The following is a 20,497-nucleotide window of genomic DNA, read 5'->3' on the forward strand; positions in this document are numbered from 1 at the left end:
TCAGCTTTGGGGTGGGACATGCATTTAATGAGATGTGCTGACATGGTTCATTTCTGAGTACGTGTCGACATGCTGGTACTTAACTTCCCAAGCCCTATTCACCTTCGGAGTCTGGCGCCTGATGGAATGCCTGTTCTCAATCTGACATCAACCTGCCCATGTGTTCCGATTGTCTTCAGAGGGCCTGCTGCCCAAAGTGAAGTGGATGGCAGGTCATGGGAACCTAGGAGATGCCAATAATAATAATAATAATATTTTATTATTTATACCCTGCCCATCTGGCTGGGTTTCCCCAGCCACTCTGGGCAGGTTTCAACAGAATATTAAAATACAATAACCTATCAAACATTAAAAGTTTCCCTAAACAGGGCTGCCTTCAGATGTCTTCTAAAAGTCTGGAAGTTGGTTTTCTCTTTGACATCTGGTGGGAGGGTGTTCCACAGGGCAGGTGCCACTACCGAGAAGGCTCTCTGCCTGGTTCCCTGTAAGTCAAGAATTGAACCTAAGGCCTTCTGCATGCAAGGCAATTGCTCTACCACCACTGAGCTACGCCCTTCCCCAAAGTCAGTAGAGGGTCTCCTCTTGTGGTGCCCCATTCCTCCCCAAGGGAAGATCAGCTCCACTGAATTATTTTTATTTATTTCCTTAAAACATTTATACCCCACCTTTACCCCAGTAAGCCGGCAATCGGCTGTCGGAAACGGTGTCCAAGTGAAAATCAGCAGTGGTTTTTTTGCCGATTTCCCTTACAAATAGCTCAAAAACTTCATTGTTTTATTTTTTATTTTTGAGATTTTGCAAAAAAAAAAAAGGGGGGGGGGAGCTCAACAGTTTTCTGTACGGATTTTCACTTTTTGAAATATGGCAACCATAGAGGAAGGTGATAAATTAACCATTTAAAACAGCCCTTGCAGTATAACAACGAAACACTAAAGGTGCAATCCTAACCACAGTTGTAGTGCACACTGGACAGGGCAAAAGCTGAGGGTAGGCAAATCATTGCACCAGCTTGGAACTTGCAAAGCAATCAGGCATGTTGTTGTTGTTGTTGTTTAGTCGTTTAGTCGTGTCCGACTCTTCGTGACCCCATGGACCAGATCACCCCAGGCACTCCTGCCTTCCACTGCCCCCTGCAGCTTGGTCAAACCCATGCCGGTAGCCTCGACAACACTGTCCAACCATGTCGTCCCCTTCTCCTTGTGCCCTCCATCTTTCCCAACGTTAGGGTCTTTTCCAGGGAGTCTTATCTTCTCATGAGGTGGCCAAAGTATTGGAGCCTCAGCTTCAGGATCTGTCCTTCCAGTGAGCACTCAGGGCTGATTTCCTTAAGAATGGATAGGTTTGATCTTCTTGCAGTCAATCAGGCCTACATCAGGTCAAATGCCCAACTAAGGAGATTGCAGGCTGGCTCAGCCCCTTCTTCCCCCCATTTTGGGGCTTTTCTGTTCTGCTGTTGGGCTCCTGCCAGCAGCAGTTACACACACACACACACACACACACACCTTCCTTACAGAATTTTGCATCACAGTTCTCTGGTCAAGTAATTATGTTCCAGGCATTCGCTCTCTGGAACCTTCAGCATGAATTTTCCTGCTGCTTTGAATCCTATTGGATCTTACACTTTCCCTGATGTCTTATTCTGTCTTGCAAACCATTCTCACAGCTGTCTGTTGAAAGGTAGTGCATAGATTTGATATTTTAAAAATAAAAATAAATGGTAAGACACCAGGTTTGATGGCTGGGAAGAAATCAGCTAATTTAAAATATTGCTTGTTTTTTCTTTGTTGGTTGACAGAGTTGCACATTATCATTTTAAGAGTAAGAGTGTTGGCGGAAGCAATTACTGAATGAGAGACACCGGGATCATCTGCACACCACAGCAGTCTGGGAATCTGACGACAAAGAAGCAGTAAGATCCGTGACTAAAATATCTGTTGCCCATAAATATGTCTATGAATAATTCTCCAAATGTATTTTTGGACCCATGTCCAAACAGATTTCAGGTCAATGTCATTAATGAAAGCCATGACAATACAGTACAATCTCAAGGCGATCCCGACTCACAACGCTACGAAGAGACTTCTTTTGCAGACGATGTCAATAATAGACTCCGAGTCGGCTACAGGCCTGAAAACAGAGAATTATATGACAATTTCTTTCAAAACGGAGATGCCGCGAAAACAGATGGGAATTTTCACCCTTATGATACCCACAGCAACACGTATTACCTGAAAACATTTGGTCATAATACAATGGATGCCGTGCCTAAGATTGGTTACTACCGAAACACTGGCAGTGTCAGTGGGGTCAAAATTAACAGACCAAGTCTGATGGATATTCACGAACAGCTGGCAAAGGTATGTCAAAGAAAGAAAAGACAGATAATCTCTTTTGTTCTTTTGAAGAGTTATTGGTAACATAACCCGTATAGCCTCAACTGAGAGAGTATTAAGAATGACCATACTTGTAGCTCAATCCAATTCATATTTACTCAGATGGAAGTCTATATTTAATGGCAGGGGCAGAGATCTTGATATTGTGGAATACAACTCCCATCATTCTTGACCATTGACCACCCTGGTTGGGACCGATGGGAGTTGTAGTCCACATCTGGATGGCACTATATTGGGTATCCCTGCTCAAGAGAGCCAGTGTGGTGTAGTGGTTAAGAGCGGTAGTCTCGTAATCTGGGGAACCGGGTTCGCGTCTCCGCTCCTCCACATGCAGCTGCTGGGTGACCTTGGGCCAGTCACACTTCTCTGAAGTCTCTCAGCCCCACTCACCTCACAGAGTGTTTGTTGTGGGGGAGGAAGGGAAAGGAGAATCTTAGCCACTTTGAGACTCCTTAAAGGGAGTGAAAGGCAGGATATCAAATCCAAACTCTTCTTCTTCGTCGTCTTCAATGGGGCCCACTGCCAGGTATGCATGCATAACATTGAAATCTTGTATGCTTAGCTGTGAGCTGGGTTAATTAAATTCAGTGGGACCTAAATCCCCAACTTTCTTTCTATGTATATAAATAAGCACCCATGATTTTATGTAATAAAGCAAGGCTTAAAAAAAAAGAAGCAGCTTGCAATCAGCTTAACACAAAGATCTAGTTCTCAGTAATGTAGTAACTGTTCAGGTGGAGCTTCATATAATATACAGATAATAAGCATGTCAGGGGGAAAGCTGTAGAGCTCTGGATTGCAGGAACTGCTTCATGGATAATTCCATAGTGGGAAGGGTCCTAAGGTTTAAAAATATGAAGCCCACTGATGTAAAACAATAGATCCTGTTTATCAGTTAGCATAGGGTTGATACCAAATTTATATATATATATACACAGTTTCTTTAATGTAACGTGTCCCATGCAGCACTAAGTTAAAGTCACTCGGCCGTATTCTTATTTCAGTAGCAAAATGCTTTGCGCCAATGAACACATAAGCAGGTTGCTGGTGACTTTGTTGTAAAATAAATAAAGCATTCAAATGCACAATGAGTTTCCATTGGCACAACTGTCACAGTGGATTCCTCTGTTGCACAACATTAAAATTCACCTGTCCGTTAGCACAAGAGTCCTTGGACTAGCAGACAGAGAACACTGCATACAGCCCCATATGCTTTCAAGCTGTTCCTGAGCTGTTTGAGAATTCTTGTCCTCCTCTGTAGAAAATACCATGAAACACACACACACACACACAACACTCAAAATTTGCCACCAAAAATAGCATGGAGAATTTTTAGAGGCCATGGATATATGAATATATCTAGAAAATTCACACCATCCAAGATTCTGTCTCTTTCAAGTCCCTAATGAAATGAGAAAATGATATGTAGAGAAAAAGTCTTGCCATGCCTTGGCAGAACGATGTTGTATTCCATGCGAGGGGGAAAGCTGGAGATTTGCTTGTTTTCTCCTATTTTGCACGATTTGTTATAGTTTTGCTAATTACAGAAGGGAGCTATCCAGGTCCTGAAGCGCAACCTCCAACCACTGAAAATCTCATTTGCTTTGGTGTCTTATTTGCAGCTGGCATTGTCCATATCTTCACATAAATGCCAGACCCTTGTTTTCTTTTAAAAGGGGGAAAACTGAGATTTTCAGATTGCTGTATCCCTGCTCACACATTCTGCATATTTCCTGTGGAACCACAGGCTAGACACGCTCCCGTTCCTTTCATCTGAAAGACAATCATGCTAAATACCTTTTAAAATAATTTTTGTCGTTGTTTAGAACATTGCGGTGACTTCTGGTTCAGTTGACAAATTCGCCAAGGCAGATGACAATACAGAAGAAGCGGAATCCAACAAGGAAGAAGAAACCAAAGGAGGCTTTGTGAAATTTGGATGGGTGAAAGGAGTCCTGGTAAGCAAAATATATATCCTAGAAGAGACCCCTAGGGTCATCTAGGCTAACCTCTTGTGATGCAGGAATCTCGACTAAAGCATCTATGACAGATGGCCACCCAACCTCTGCTTAAAAGCCTCCAAGGAAGGAGATGCCACCACCTTCTGAGGAAGCCCATTCCACTGTTGAACAGCCCTTGCTGTCAGAAAGTTCTTCCTGGTTTTTAGTCAGAATCTCCTTTCTGGTGACGTGCTTTCTTTCCGCAGGGCCTGTAAGACAGAGTTGTTCCGCCTGGCCTTTGGCTTGGAGCCAATTTGATTCCCTCCCTCCCTCTCTTTCTTTTTTCTTTTCCTTCTCCTCCTGCGATAAGGCTACATTTTAATATTTTAATGTTCCATTATTTTAATGTTGTATTTTACTTTTGTTTTTAAGTTGTAATCATTCATCTTGTTTTTATTATTGCTTGTAAGCCGCTCTGAGCCCGGCCTTGGCTGGGGAGGGCGGGGTATAAATAAAAAATTATTATTATTATTATTATTATTATTATTATTATTATTACATGAAGGGCCACTGGTCATTGCTGTTGTTTGTTGTGTTATGACCACTTTTACATTTGACTGTTTTGTCTCATAGCCTTGTTAAACATTTTCACTGAACTGATCATAGTCTTCAAAGCCATAGGTGATTTTTATACACGGAAAACTCTTGCATTCTGCAATTACATGGTGATGCAATTGTCTTTGTTTATAATTTAGGTGAGATGCATGCTGAATATCTGGGGGGTGATGCTCTTCATCCGACTCTCCTGGATTGTAGGTCAAGCTGGAATTGGTACGTATTTCTGAAAGTATATTTTTCCACTATATGAAGGAGAAACAGGAGAAATTTCCAACAAAGATGATTAGCATTTAAACTAAAGTGTGAATGGGTATAATGGTACACATTTGTTTAACATCTTTTTTATAATTATGAAAAAAAACTATTTTGTGTAAATTGCTATCTTTAAAAGGAACAGACATGTGAATACTTTCAAAATTATGCTTTGTCTCAAACTAAATCCTACTTTGACATTAATGTAGTTTGTCATGCCCATTAACTTTGATGGGCCTACTCTGAGAAAGGCTAGCATTGTATACAACTCTATGAAATCAATCAGGACTAATAACCTAATGTGCCAACCATCAGATTATGGAGCAGGATTTACTTATCATACCTTCATCTAGCTTTTCAGACAAAAACCTTGTCTATTCCAAAAGCAGCTTCTTGTGTCAATCTAATATTCAGTACTGTGTTGATGGCAAGCACTGTATATAAATGAAAAGTACGTACCTTACAGTTTGGCACTGCATCTTTAAAGCCATACATTTGGAATTATTTGACTATTTTTAGGAGCTTTTTAAGAGTCTGGTTCTCACAAACAGCAAACGGAGGCCATCCACCCATTTCTGGACTGTACATGTCCCATTCCAAATTGCAGGTGGGGAAATCACATGGCCGAATGCTTCGGCCTGAAAAGCAAATAAATCACAGCTTATAGAAAACTACCGCATCAGCGAGAGGGAAAGGCGAGAACCATTCTTCTTACATCAAGTTTTCCCTGTGTTGGATTGTTTCCTCACCTTTTGTGGGGCAGCAATCCATCATATACTGTAAAACCCACACCCTTTGAAGTCTGAAGCAATGCAGTCTAGAAACAGGGTTACTCCTATTCGTGGAAAAGGGGGCTCAGTACACCCTGTACCTTTCTTCTTCTTCTTTGGTGATCACTTGTAGCCGAGTCAGATCGTCTTCCATGAACATGGTTTTAACAGTGAGTCCGTAAGTGGCTGTGGACGACAATTCTGGATCCACACATCCTTCCACAGTGGGGACATTGGTTTCCGGGCAGAAGTTGATCACGGTGAGGGTTTGCCAAGCGTGCCTTCTTCTTAGCACGTTTCTCCATTGCATCCTGAGTTCGAGCGTCGTCAAAGCCCATGACACCTTTGGTAAAGGCTGTTCTCCAACCGGAGCGCTCACAGGCCAGTGTTTCCCAGTTGTCTGTGCTTATATGACATTTTTAAAGATTTGCCTTGAGAGAGTCTGTAAAGATCTTTTGTTGACCACCAGCACTGCGCTTTCCATTTTTAAGTTCGGAATACAGCGGACGCTTGGGTTGCGGATGTGATCCGTGTGGGATGCACGTTCGCAACCCACAGCGTCCGCAACCTGCAGCGGCACGTCTGCGCACACACGGGTTGCAATTCGGTGCTTCTGCGCATGTGCAAAGCACGATTTAGCGCTTCTGCACATGCACGACCACCAAAACCCAGAAGTAACCAGTTCTGGTACTTCCAGGTTTCGACGGTCCGTAACCCAAAAAAACGCAACCTGAAGCATCTGTAACCCGAGGTATGACTGTAAAGTAGTTGCTTTGGAAGACGATAATCAAAGCACAAATTTCCCCTCAAAGGTTTACCCCTTAAGGAGCTACAATGCCCATTACCTTTAACAAACTGCAGTGCTCAGTGTTCTTGGGGAAGGCAGTGTGATTTAAATGTGCCGTAAAAGTAGAAGATATATTCAGCCTGGGTCTATAGCAGTGAGGTTCCTAAGAGACTCCCCCAGAAGCCTAGTTGCTCCAGGCAGAGGTCAATATGGAAAGAGTAGCCTAATAACACAAAGTTTCAGATCCACTGGTCTACACTATCATTCCATATGTGTGCCCAAAGGAAAAACAACATATACAATTATAATGAAGAGCATGGAGTGTTTGGTACCCACCCTGTATTAACCAGGTAGGTGTATGAAACTAAGGCATCTGAAGGCAGCCCTGTTCAGGGAAGTTTACATGTTTGATTTATTTTCATATTGTGATTTAGTTTGTTGGAAGTCGCCCAGAGTGGCTGGGGGAACCCAGTCGGATGGATGGCATATAAATAACACCACCACCACCAACAACAACAAACTGATCTGCTCTAAGCAGCTTAAACAAGTGTAACACATAGTCGACAATGTATGCATTCAATGTATGTTTTGATTTTCCTTTAATCGGGCAGAGGCACTTTCATACATACATACATACATACATACATATATAATTTTATTTCTACGCCACCTTTCCACAGTTCAAACTATGCTCAAGGAGGCTTACAACATGAAAAAAATACATAACCACAACATAAACAATAAATAAAACATAAAAAATATGAAACCAAACTATTTCTTTATTATATTTATATTCTTCTCTTTTTCCTTTTTCCTTCTTGCTCTTTTTCTTCTCTTTTTTCCTTTTGATAAGATACTTAGATTACTGTTTTAGCTTAGAAGGGGAAAAGAGATTTGATAAGAAGCTCTGAGTTCTTCTTTATATTCTAATAAATTTATTTAAAAAATACACAAGAAATCAAACATTAAAAAAAATGTAACCAAACCGAACAATTTCCACATAAATCACACACAATCTAAAATAAAGCTACAAAAACCAACTGCAATAGCAGCAGCAAACCCCCTCCAGCAGCAACTCCCCCCCCCCAAAAAAAAACCAATGCTCCGGCGGTACATATATGGCTGTACATTATTACTGATGCAGCCCCTATAGGGAGGGGGCAGATCTCCTGTGGCCTGAGAGCTGCATTCACCCTTGGTCAGTCCTCTGGGGGCTGCATACTGGGAATAGGTGTGGCCAACTCAGACTTCACATATAGAGAAAGGCCCTTTACTAGGGCATTTAGACTCCCCTTTCGAAACACCAGGGTGGGGTGGGTTTAGAAGCTTATCTTCCCATTGCAAGGTGCTTCTGATGAATAGTAAAGCTAAAGGTAAAGGGACCTCTGACCATTAGGTCTAGTCATCACCGACTCTGGGGTTGCGGTGCTCATCTTGCTTTACTGGCCGAGGCAGCCAGCATACAGCTTCCGGGTCATGTGGCCAGCACGACTAAGCCGCTTCTGGCGAACCAGAGCAGCGCACGGAAACGCCGTTTACCTTCCTGCCAGAGCAGTACCTATTTATCTACTAGCAGTGACATGCTTTCGAGCTGCTAGGTTGGCAGGAGCAGGGACCGAGCAACGGGAGCTCACCCTGTTGCGGGGATTCGAACTGCCGACCTTCTGATCGGCAAGTCCTAGACTCTGTGGTTTAACCCACAGTGCCACCCGCGTCCCTTTTGATGAATGAATGAATGAATACCAATGAATACCAAGCTGATGAATACCAAGCTGCTATTTGCTCTAGGAGGCAAGCTGCCATTAGCATCAAATGCTCTGGTCCATCTCTCCCTGAAACCAAAGCACATTTTGCACTGCAGTTGTAGAAGGAATGTTGGGTCATTTTAGATGGAGTTCCAACAACAGCAGCGCTAACACAGGATACTATCGATTGAAAGAACGCCGTTTCTTTTTTTGCAGATGGTAGAAAAGGTAAATGCAATGTCTTTTTATATGGCCCATTTCTGCAAGAGAATTTGCAAAACATTGCTTCTAAAAGGCGTATCACTAAAACACATGTTAACTAGACAGTGTGTTTTTAATGGACTGAACCGAAATCTGAGAATCACAATCAGTATGTATGACGTGTGTGAGACTATCTGCTCATTGTTGTGCAATCTATCGCAGAAAAAAAATTATGAGGAGCTGATGCAGGGTGTTTCCTGTCAACAACAGCTGCCTTCATGTTTAGCGGGGAAATAACATCACTGTTGGGGGAACAACACCATCCTACAGACTTGCAAAATAACAGGAATAATCGGTGCTTTTTTTCTAAAAAAATGTTTAGGGGTAATCTCATTTTGATTCAAGAAAATCATCATTTTATAGCTCAAATTGGGGAAAATAAATACAGTAAATGGACAAAGATTCACAAAATGTTTAGGGGTATGCATACCCCTGTGTCCCCCCCGAAAAAAAGCACTGGGAATATTAAGCCCAGCCACCTCAAAATCACTGCAAGTAAACTTCAAACAGTATCTAATTGACACACAACTTCCTGATAAAATGAAGATGATGTCAGATGGACTTTTGCAGCCTGAGTCTTGTTGACGATGTACACACTGTATTTTACTCCTAAGGGGCTGGAACCCCTACAGTGAAATCTGTTTTCTTTAGAAAACACGCAGTTCAGTTGCGCTCAGATGGCAAGTACTCCTGGTGAAAATGAACCTTTTTTTTCATTTTTTTTAGTAAAAAAGGCAAAAGCTGTGTGGATGTGAACAAGCCAGTTGGAGCAAAGACATTTATAAGTTGTCTACCTACAGGGAGCAGAAAGTATACCTAAGTACAGTCGTGCCTTGGTTTTGAATGGAATCCATTCCGGAAGTCCATTCGACTTCTGAAAACGTTCAAAAACTAAGGCGTGGCTTCCGATTGGCTGCAGGAGCTTCCTGCAGCCAATCGGAAGCCGTGGAAGCCTCATTGGACGATAGGGTTCCAAAAGAACGTTCGCAAACCAGAACACTCACTTCTGGGTTTGCGGCGTTCAGGAGCCAAAACATTTGGATGAATGCTAGATTCTGAGATGATTGGGAGACAGCAGTGACGGGGAAGGCTTCTCCACACATAACTGAGTTGTTGTTGTTTCTGAACATGAACACCAGCTGCACTGGGATTATGGCTAAGGATTGTACCCAGTGGTGGCTGGTGGTGTTGGGACTAGTAGGGTGCAAGACAGGAGTACCAACAGTTGGTGGAGCAGAGCCACTGAAAGATGGAGCCAGAGCCAACAAATAATTTTGCCCCCATCCTCTCCACCCCACCCCCCATTGAGATCACTGAAGGCAATTCTAAGGAGGAAGAATTCTCTGAATCATAGCTCTGTGAAGGGAACAGAGTTCTCCTAAGAACTCTCAGCACCCTTAACAAACTACAGTTCCCAGGATTCATTGCAGGAAGCCATGGCCATTTAAATGATATTGCTCTAGATGTATACTGCAGATGGGACTTTCGCTCCAAAGGCATTTTGTTGGAATAAGGATTTCTGGATGTGTATTTGAGCTATATGGGGGGGGGGGGGACTCTGCAATTAGGCTTAAGGTTTAATCCTGTGCATGCTTTGTTGTTGTTTAGTCGTGTCCGACTCTTTGTGACCCCATGGACCAGAGCATGCCAGGCACTCCTGTCTTCCACTGCCTCCCACAGTTTGGTCAAACTCATGCTGATAGCTTCGAGAACACTGTCCAACCACCTTGTCCTCTGTCGTCCCCTTCTCCTTGTGCCCTCCATCTTTCCCAACATCAGAGTCTTTCCCAGGGAGTCTTCGTCTCATGAGGTGGCCAAAGTATTGGAGCCTCAGCTTCACGATCTGTCCTTCCAGTGAACACTCAGGGCTGATTTCCTTAAGAATGAATAGGTTTGATCTTCTTGCAGTCCATGGGACTCTCAAGAGTCTCCTCCAGCACCAGAATTCAAAAGCATCCATTCTTCAGTGATCAATCTTCTTTATGGTCCAGCTCTTACTGCCATACATAATTGGTATATACATCTTGTTAATAAATGAATGAATGAGGAGGAAGAGGTTCCTAGGGGTTTGTTTCACTATGGATATGGTCGCCAACCTTTTTGAACTAGTGACCACATTCTCCTTGTGCCCTCAATCTTCAGAGTCTTTTCCAGGGAGTCCTCTCTTCTCGTGAGGTGGCTAATGTATTGGAGCCTCAGCTTCAGGATCTGTCCTTCCAGTGAGCACTCAGGGCTGATTTCATGCTTACCTGGGAGTAAGTCCCACTGAACTCAGTGGAACTTGTTTCTAAGCAGGCATGTACAGGATCACACAGCGAAAGTACTTTTGCTATTTAGAGGAGAATGGCTTGGCAGGAAACTTGCTGGAATAAATGAAGGGGAGACGGGAAGTTTTCTCCCTCTCCACAGCATTACATGTTTGCACCTGGCACTGTGCCTGACAAAAGGGTGCTTGCCGGTTTTATGATGCATACCAAATGAGGCCTTGCAGCTGGAAGCACATATAAGTATATGCCTTGCCATGAAAACTCCACATCTTAACATTGCCAAGACTTTGCTCAGGGGTTTCATGCAAAATTAGTTCCTTTTTTAAGGGTAGTTTAGTAACTTATTGCCATTATCAAGAAGCATTACTTTGTTCCGAGGTATGAAAATAGCCACGGGCAAGAGCCATTCATTTTAATGTTATTTAATGCCCTTACAACTGGGGTTTTTAATCTAAACTTTAATCAGAGCTTGGCGTTACTTTGTAACAAGAGCTACCACAATGGCTCTGCTTCCGCCGCCCCAAATTTAATTCCAAAAGTATAATTTGCTAGTATTCAGAATTTGGGTGATATGCTCCCCAATCTTGTCCCTGTGCTGCCTCATCACCAAATGTGTCTATCTTGCTGCAGATGCTCCCAGACACCTATGTGTGGTTATAGCATTTGAATATTTTGTACACATCTAAATCCACTGTGGTAAAGGTACCCCTGCCCGTACGGGCCAGTCTTAACAGACTCTAGGGTTGTGCGCCCATCTCACTCAAGAGGCCGGGGGCCAGCGCTGTCCGGAGACACTTCCGGGTCACGTGGCCAGCGTGACAAAGCTGCATCTGGCGAGCCAGCGCAGCACACGGGAACGCCGTTTACCTTCCCGGCAGTAAGCAGTCCCTATTTATCTACTTGCACCCGAGAGTGCTTTCGAACTGCTAGGTTGGCAGGCGCTGGGACCAAGCAACGGGAGCGCACCCCGCCACGGGGATTCGAACCGCCGACCTTTCAATCGGCAAGCCCTAGGCGCTGAGGCTTTTACCCACAGTGCTACCCGCGTCCCCCCAATCCACTTTGTACATAAGCCCAAATCACGTGGTCAGTTCCCAAATTGTGGGGTGGTTGTTGTTGATGTAATTTGGTTTTGCATGCATTGGATTGTCTGCGCCTCTTCAAACATAATGTCTAGGTATGGATGTCTAGGAATGATGGGGGCAGGTTCCTGGAGGGATGTGCTGGGTGGGAGAGATGCACAATCTTGCTCCCTCCTGCGCATAGGGAGATAACGAATAGTATGATCCAGATGTGGCTCATTTATTAACACTGCATTGCTTTGATTGGGACTTTAAAATGGTTTGTCCCATTCTGAAGCAGGCTACTGCACTGTGGAGAAATTACTGCTACCAGAGCCACAAAATTACTGTATTTTTCCGTGTATAAAACGAAGTTTTTCACTTTATAAAAATAGTAAAAAAATGGGGGTCGTCTTGTACACAGAACATGGGCATCTGGGGGGATTTTTTAAATATTTAAGCCATGGGTAGGCAAACTAAGGCCCGGGGCCGGATGCTGCCCAATTGCCTTCTGAATCCAGCCCACGAACGGTCTGGGAATCAGCGTGTTTTTACATGAGTAGAATGTGTCCTTTTATTTAAAATGCATCTCTGGGTTATTTGTGGGACCTGCCTGGTGTTTTTACAGGAGTAGAAGGTGTGCTTTTATTTAAAATGCATCTCTGGGTTATTTGTGGGGCATAGGAATTGGCTCATACCTCCCCCCCCCTCCGCAAAATATAGTCCGGACCCCCACAAGGTCTGAGAAAGTGTGGACCCGCCCATGGCTGAAAAAGTTTGCTGATCCCTGAAACATAAGTCCAGGATTTTGGCTCGGGCAGGCTGAGGCGGTTCCTCCTGCTGCCTTCCCCCCCATAGCTGTCAACTTACAAATAAGGGACCTGCAGCCTCACCTGTTCCAGGCACTCCAGTCTTCCTGTCCTCCTGCAGTCTGGTCAAATTCATGCTGGGTAGCTTCGAGAACACTGTCCAACCAACTTTGTAACCAGAGGTTCAACTGAATAGAATCTGAATCACATGCACCACGAGGCCTATGCTGCCTCAACTTAAGATGGCTCCCCGGCCTGGCTTTGCACTGCAAAGTTTGCAGCAGCACGTGCAACAAAATGGCGTCCAGCATTCAAAAACCCCCTCAGCTTGCATTAACTAGCCACACACAAGGCATGCAAGCTCCACTCCCCAGTCATTCTTAGACTTCTTATTTGGTGAGCAACACAGACAAGCAACACAGTTGGAGCCTCCCTCCTCCCTGGCCGGCAGGGAGGGAGGGAGGGAGAGGAGCTGCTTCCTTTGAAATTTAAGGGACATAATTTAAGGGACATTTAAGGGACAGCCATCAATAAGGGACAGCAGCGGGACATGGCGCTGGAATGAAGGACTGTCCCTTCAAATAAGTGACACTTGACAGCTATGTTCCCCCCTTTCTCCTCCCCCTCCGGGCTGCATGCCAGCGACTGGCTTGCCTCCTGAAGCCTCCACCGACTCAACCACAGGAGCTGCCTCAGCTACCTCTCTCCTTGCCCTTCTTTCTTTTTTTTCCTCTTCCCCTCTCAAACTCCCACCCTTCCCCAAGCCAGCTCACCCCCTTCCTCAGCTCAGTTTGCTCGATGGCATGGCCCAGAGCAAAATGGGCATTCCGTTCCCCTGGCGCTTCCTCAACATCCTCCCTGGGAGCCTCCTTCTCCGCCGCCACTGCCACAGCTGCCGCCGAGGGGGAGTTTGTGGTGTCCACTGCTTCTGCACTTTGCTTCTGCCGCCGCCACCGCAGATCATCCAGCTTTTCACTTCTATTTTAGGGTTTTGTTTTCTTAATTTTGGGTTCAAAAAAAATAGGAGTCATCTTATACGTGGGGGTGTCTTGCACATGGAAAAGTACAGTGGTACCTCGGGTTAAGAATTTAATTCGTTCCGGAGGTCCGTTCTTAACCTGAAACTGTTCTTAACCTGAAGCACCATTTTAGCTAATGGGGCCTCCTGCCGCCGCCATGCCGCCGGAGCACGATTTCTGTTCTCATCCTGAAGCAAAGTTCTTAACCTGACGTACTATTTCTGGGTTAGCGGAGTCTATAACCTGAAGTGTATGTAACCTGAAGCGTATGTAACCCGAGGTACCACTGTATCTTTATTTAATATGCATATACAGTACTTTCAATATTTTTTAAAAAATGTGTTTTGTTTGAGCTTGTTTAATCTTTGCAAAGGCCTTTAGCCATAAGCAATAAAAGTTTTCACTGACTAGTCCTGCACACATCTAGCTGTCCAAGAACAGCCAGAACAGAGCTAATACTGGAATATAATCTCCAAAGATACTTCCAGTATCTGTAACCTGAGGTACCACTTTACGGTATTAGTTATTAAAATATGATCAACAGATGCCACATGTTGCTGAGTAACATGAAGGCAAGAGAAGTCTGGAAGCAGCTTGCAATCAATATGTTGACAGAGGAGGAGACAACAGATGGAGCAGGCAGATAAGTGAAGCAAAGCTGTTGTTAATGTGAACAAACGCAGGTACTCAGGCTTGTAGCCAACTAAATCAAGGCTCACATAGAGTAACTTATATGAGTACAACATAACTTCCTCTCCATCTTCTCCTCCAGTGCACCCCAAAGTTTGCTCTGGTGGTTTCTCCAACCCCCCAGAACAGAGCTGGGGGTGGTGTAGGGGGCACATGAGGGGAGAGAGAAGTTCCAATGCAGTCATGTAGGTTTTTCCATGTGCCCAATTAGTTGGATACAGGCCCCATGCTTTGTCTCCTACTGCTGCTCCCGTTGATTACAATATGGTTATTTAACCAAAATTTGCCAAGTGCTATACAGAACATTAAGAGGATCTGATTCCTAAAATAACAACAACAATTTGTTTATACCCTGAGGACATTTAGGGGTTTAAAGGTCAGCATTAACACTTTGAATTGTGCTCGGAAACATACTGGGAGCCAATGAAGGTTGTTAATAATAATAATAATAATAATAATAATAATAATAATAATATTTATACCAGCCACTCTGGGTGGCTTCCAACAGAATTTTAAAAACACAATAAAACATCAGGCATTAAAAACTTCCCTAAACAGATCTGCCTTCAGATGCCTTCTAAAAGTCAGATAGTTGTTTATTTCCTTGATATCTGATGGGAGGGCGTTCCACAGGGTGGGCACCACCACCGAGAAGGCCCTCTGCCTGGTTCCCTGTAGCTTCACTTCTTGCAGTGAGGGAACCTCCAGAAGGCCCTCGGAGCTGGACCTCAGTGTCTGGGCAGAATGATGGGGGTGGAGATGCTCCTTCAGGTATACTGGGCTAAGGCAGTTTAGGGCTTTAAAGGTCAGCACCAACACTTTGAATTGTGCTCGGAAACATACTGAGAGCCAATGTAGATCTTTCAGGACCAGTGTCATATGGTCTCAGCGGCCACTCCCAGTCACCAGTCTAGCTGCCGCATTCTGGATTAGTTATAGTTTCTGGGTCACCTTCAAAGGTAGTCCCACGTAGAGCGCATTGCCGTAGTCCAAGCATGATATAACTAGAGCATGCACTACTCTGGCTTATATAGTCTTACGTACATAACTAAAATGAGGAAGAGAGAGGAAACAGCTATTCATATAGCTATAATAATGAAGTGGTTTTACCAGTGAAAGACAAAGTCTGATTTCTCTACTACTTTAAATAACAATTGTAGTGAGTTATGAGCCACAAGTTACATTTTTCATCTTTTCATTGCTGACAGGTCTTGGAGTTATCATTATCCTCCTTGCCACCATGGTCACCTCTATTACTGGCTTATCAACTTCTGCAATAGCAACTAATGGTTTTGTCCGTGGAGGTAAAAAAATATATTTAGGATGTTTCTCCCCAGCCCTCTTACTCTTGGTGTTCAGAAATAGTTCCCCATGTATTGTCTTACTATTAGACAAGTCAAAGGGTTCCTCAACCTAAAATAACAGCACAGTGGACAGTAGACTCAAAGGAAACAGAAGGTGAGTAGTATAATCAGCAGTATTGAGACACTATAATTTACTGATTCTTAATCTTTTTCCTGAATCAAAACGTTCAGTTCACAAAGGTCAGATGATCCTGTCTGAGACCGATGGAGAAACAGAATCATCTTATTTTCCTGGAGATGCTTTCGTTCTTTTTCTCTTTCATTTTTTTTAAAAATGTATTCAGAACATTGCAGGTTTTCTTCAGTGGACATGGCAATCCAGATTGCTTAAAGATGTAAAACTTCGTGGAGATCACTGGATTCATTAACTTGTTTCTTACTCCCTTAACTTACAAAGTCTCTTGAGAACATGGATTAGTTCTGGCACGCTCCACCAATGTCCAGGGTCTTACTCTTTATCTTGATGACATGAATTCCAGGTATTTAACAGAGCCAGTCAGACCTCTTCCCTCTCCATGAATGATGGTGGCTTCTTACTAGAAAACGGTGGTTTCTTTTATATATATATATATATATAATTAGCATGAATTATATGACCAAGGGTCAAACATCTTTTCTGGGATTTTTTCAGGTCTTGGAGTCGTAGTTATTTGCCTGAGTGTGGTAGTTACAACTTTAACAGGTATCTCCATGTCTGCCATATGTACAAATGGAGTGGTAAGAGGAGGTGAGTCAATTTTGTGTTTCAAATGAAGACTATAGGTATCTCTGGAAAAGTGATAACTGTGCTGGCCCATCCAAGTCAAATAAATTGGAGTTAAATGACTAAGTATCAAGGACTCAACTGAAGCATGGGAGACAGCTTGGATGAGAAGAGGCAGGGTCGTTACTTGATGTTAATTGGTTAGCCTAACCTAGAGAAAAAGACCAATATTTAGGATATTTAGGAGAGCCAAATTAGATGAGAGGGTAATTTCACCATATTTATTGAAACTAGCAGTCAAAATGTTTGCCTTATAGAAAGGCAGGTTGATATTAGGACAACATTCCCAACTCTGTAGCTGTTCAGAAGCAGAGAAAGTTATTCGAAGGAGGTAGAATCATAGAATCATAGAGTTGGAAGAGACCACAAGGGCCATCGAGTCCAACCCCCTGCCAAGCAGGAAAGGTGCATGTACTTAAAGTATCTGTACTTAAAGTATCTATTTATTCAGCAGGTGCCTTTCCACAAAGTACCTGCTCATGAGGATTCCTATGAATCGGACTGGCACTAGGAGATAATCCTGGTTTGCAAGCTGCAAACCAAGGGTTTATCTTATTGGGTCTCCTGACTCTTTCTGAATCCATTATTTGGTGATTCTACAAAGCAGATGCAGAAAATCCCTATGAAGAATATTTACATATGGAAATCCCAGGTGTGCCATTTCAGAGAAGATGGATGGGGATGTCATTCTCCATGTTCCCCATGTTTCAGACCACATGTGATTATTCCTGAGGAGCAACCACATTTCTAGCCAAATCATTGGCTTTAATAATAGTAATCTGACAAGAGCTCTTCCCTAGAAGTTTCCTCACTGGTGAACACTATGAGTAACTACAATAAAAAATAGATAGGAACATAAGAAGAGCCTGCTGTATCAGGCTGAAAACACATCTGGTCCAGCATGATGATCTCACAGTGGTCAACCCAATGCCTACGGGAAACTGGCAAGCACGACCTGGCTGCCAAAGCACCCTGCCCACTTGTGATTCCCAGAAGCTGGTATCCCAGAAGCATGGCTGCCTCTGACAGTGGAGGTAGAACATAGCCATTGCAGCGAGTAGTTACTGATAGTCATTGATAACTTCAGGAATTTGTCTAATCTTCTTTTAAAGCTACCTAGGTTGGTGGCCATCACTGCCTCCGGTGGGAGTGCATTCCAAATAGATTGATCTATGTACTAGGTATGCCTGCGAAAGGCCAAAATCCTTTTACCAAGTATGATTGCAATTACATAAAAAGAGGGGAGTGCATAGCAATGATCCTTGTAATATGCAGCCTCAAGTGGGACGCGGGTGGCGCTGTGGTCTAAACCATTGAGCCTCTTGGGCTTGCCGATCAGAAGGTTGGCAGTTCGAATCCCCGCAACGGGGTGAGCTCCCGTTGCTCTGTCCCAGCTCCTGCCAACCTAGCAGTTCAAAAGCACGCCAGTGCAAGTAGCTAAAGAGGTACCATTGCGGAGGGAAGTTAAACAGCATATCTGTGCGCTCTGGCTTCCATATCACAGTGTCCTGTTGCACCAGAAGCAGTTTAGTCCTGCTGGCGACATGACCCATAAAGCTGTCAGTGGATAAACGCCGGCTACCTCGGCCTGAAAGCAAGATGAGCGCCACAAGCCCATAGTCGCCTTTGACTGGACTTAACCGTCCAGGGGTCCTTTACATTTTACCTATGCAGCCTCAGGACTGGCTAGGCTGGATGCAAATATTAGAAACCGGTTCTTGTACTATTGCCTAATCATCAGAGTAGTGCATGCAGCTTTTCAGGCTCCAGATCCATATTTCTCCACGTCTTCCGGTCTTGGATTTTGGTATGTCCACCCACAATACCAGGTGAGAGGTTGTCTTCAGTTTTAGCATTTGTTTTTGCACATTTGCAAGAAGCTTGGTGGTTTAAATCTGTTGTCTGCAGAAAGTTAGTTCTCACGGGATATTTTGATTGGATTGCAATGTGGTTGGGGAAGCCTTTGGGACAGTACAGGTTTGTTCACCTTATTATTACACTTTTACCTGTCCAAGGAATTCCAGGGAGCACACTCGTGATTAGCTGTGCAACACTTCACCCTCACAACAACACTGAGGGGCAGGCTAGGTCAGGGGTAGCCAACATGGTGCCCTCCAGGTTTTCATGTCCACAACTTCCATCATGCTCAGCCAACATGGTCAATGGTCAGAAGGATGGGGGTTGTAGTCCAATATATCCAGAGGGCAAAATATCTTCCTAGGCTGGGCTATTGGATAGTAACTGTCCTACAGCCACTAAGTGAGCTCCATGGCTGAGTGAGGCTTTAGACTTTGATTTCTGCAGTCCTGGTCCCCCCAACTCAATCCTAAATACAGTGGTACCTCGGGTTAAGTACTTAATTCATTTCGGAGGTCCGTTCTTAACCTGAAACTGTTCTTAACCTGAAGCACCACTTTAGCTAATGGGGCCTCCTGCTGCTGCCGCACCGCCAGAGAACGATTTCTGTTCTCATCCTGAAGCAAAGTTCTTAACCTGAAGCACTATTTCTGGGTTAGTGGAGTCTGTAATCTGAAGCGTATGTAACCCGAGGTACCACTGTACATTCATTTGGAAAAAAACCTTAAGACTTCAAAGGCCCTGAACTAGGCAGAGGGCCTTCTCGGTAGTGGCACCCGCCCTGTGGAACGCCCTCCCATCAGATGTCAAGGAAATAAACAACTATCTGACTTTTAGAAGACATCTGAAGGCAGCCCTGTTTAGGGAAGTTTTTAATGTCTGGTGCTGTATTGCATTATTATTATTATTATTATTATTATTATTATTATTATTATTATTATTTCTGTTGGGAGCCGCCCAGAGTGGCTGGGGAAACCCAGCCAGATGGGCGGGGTATAAATTATCATCATCATCATCATTATTCTTATTATTCTTAGTATTACTTCAGGACTTTAGCTGTTGCCTAAATAGAAATATATATTGTTGTTTGGTTCTATTTTTTAATAAATTTTATTGGATTTTATATTTTTTAAAAATCAATATTATTATCAAAGGTCTTTTTTGTCCAGACTAAAACACTAATCTATGTAAAATAAAAAACATAGATCCAGAGGCAAAGGAAGAAAAAAGGTGAAAAGAGAGAGAGAAAGAGAGAGTGATAGAAGATGGATTAAAAGAGAGAGAAAGAAAGTTAAGAAATATATAGTTCCTTAGTTTCAGAACTATATATTGTTTGACAGACTGAGAAAGCAGCAAGCTTATATAACCCACAAGGTTACAATCTGGATAAGTTGTTTTAGGGCAGGGGAATCAAAGACCCTTCAGTTCTTGTCAGACTACCACTCCCATCATGCTTGACCACGGGATAGCTTGCTTGGGGCTGCTGGGAACTGAAGTTCAAAAACATCTGGAGTCCAAAAACAGCTTCCCCATCCAGTGGCGTAGCGTGGGTTGTCAGCACCCGGGGCAAGGCAAGTAATTTGCACCCCCTAACCCGTGGATTTGCGCCCCCTAACCCTAACCCCCAGATGTTGCGCCGGGTGCGGCCGGCCCCCCCTGCACCCCCCACGCTACGCCACTGTCCCCATCCCTGGGTGTCACATGTAGAACTAGCCCAACAGCTTGAGTTGCATTAGTATGGGGCAGCAATACTCTTAGGAAGGGGGCAACAAAGCAGCTTGTAACCCGAGAGATACTCCCAGGATCCTTTGCAACATCATAGCTGATGATGCCCAAGGTTGAAATCTCCAATCGCATACAATGGAGAGTGTGCAATATAGGAGTTGTACCCTCTGCAACTA

General features: G+C 43.8%; 1 protein-coding gene across 2 annotated transcripts in view; it reads left to right on the plus strand.

The window, feature by feature from the left end:
• The first annotated feature begins 1,818 nt into the window (after positions 1 to 1,818).
• Positions 1,819 to 20,497, plus strand: part of SLC12A1 (solute carrier family 12 member 1) — a 76,127-nt gene continuing 57,448 nt past the window's right edge. The window contains exons 1-5 of one of the 2 annotated variants that reach the window (XM_083411909.1): positions 1,819 to 2,357; positions 4,220 to 4,351; positions 5,089 to 5,164; positions 15,821 to 15,916; positions 16,608 to 16,703. In XM_083411909.1, coding sequence (XP_083268035.1) covers positions 1,947 to 2,357; positions 4,220 to 4,351; positions 5,089 to 5,164; positions 15,821 to 15,916; positions 16,608 to 16,703 — 811 coding nt within the window. In that variant the 5' untranslated portion in view covers positions 1,819 to 1,946. The remainder of the gene's footprint in view (positions 2,358 to 4,219; positions 4,352 to 5,088; positions 5,165 to 15,820; positions 15,917 to 16,607; positions 16,704 to 20,497) is intronic. The other variant, XM_083411908.1, reaches the window with a different exon arrangement.

This window comes from Podarcis tiliguerta, assembly GCF_965153285.1.
Source record: "Podarcis tiliguerta genome assembly, chromosome: 14".
In the NCBI taxonomy this organism is placed as follows: Eukaryota; Metazoa; Chordata; class Lepidosauria; order Squamata; family Lacertidae; genus Podarcis; species Podarcis tiliguerta.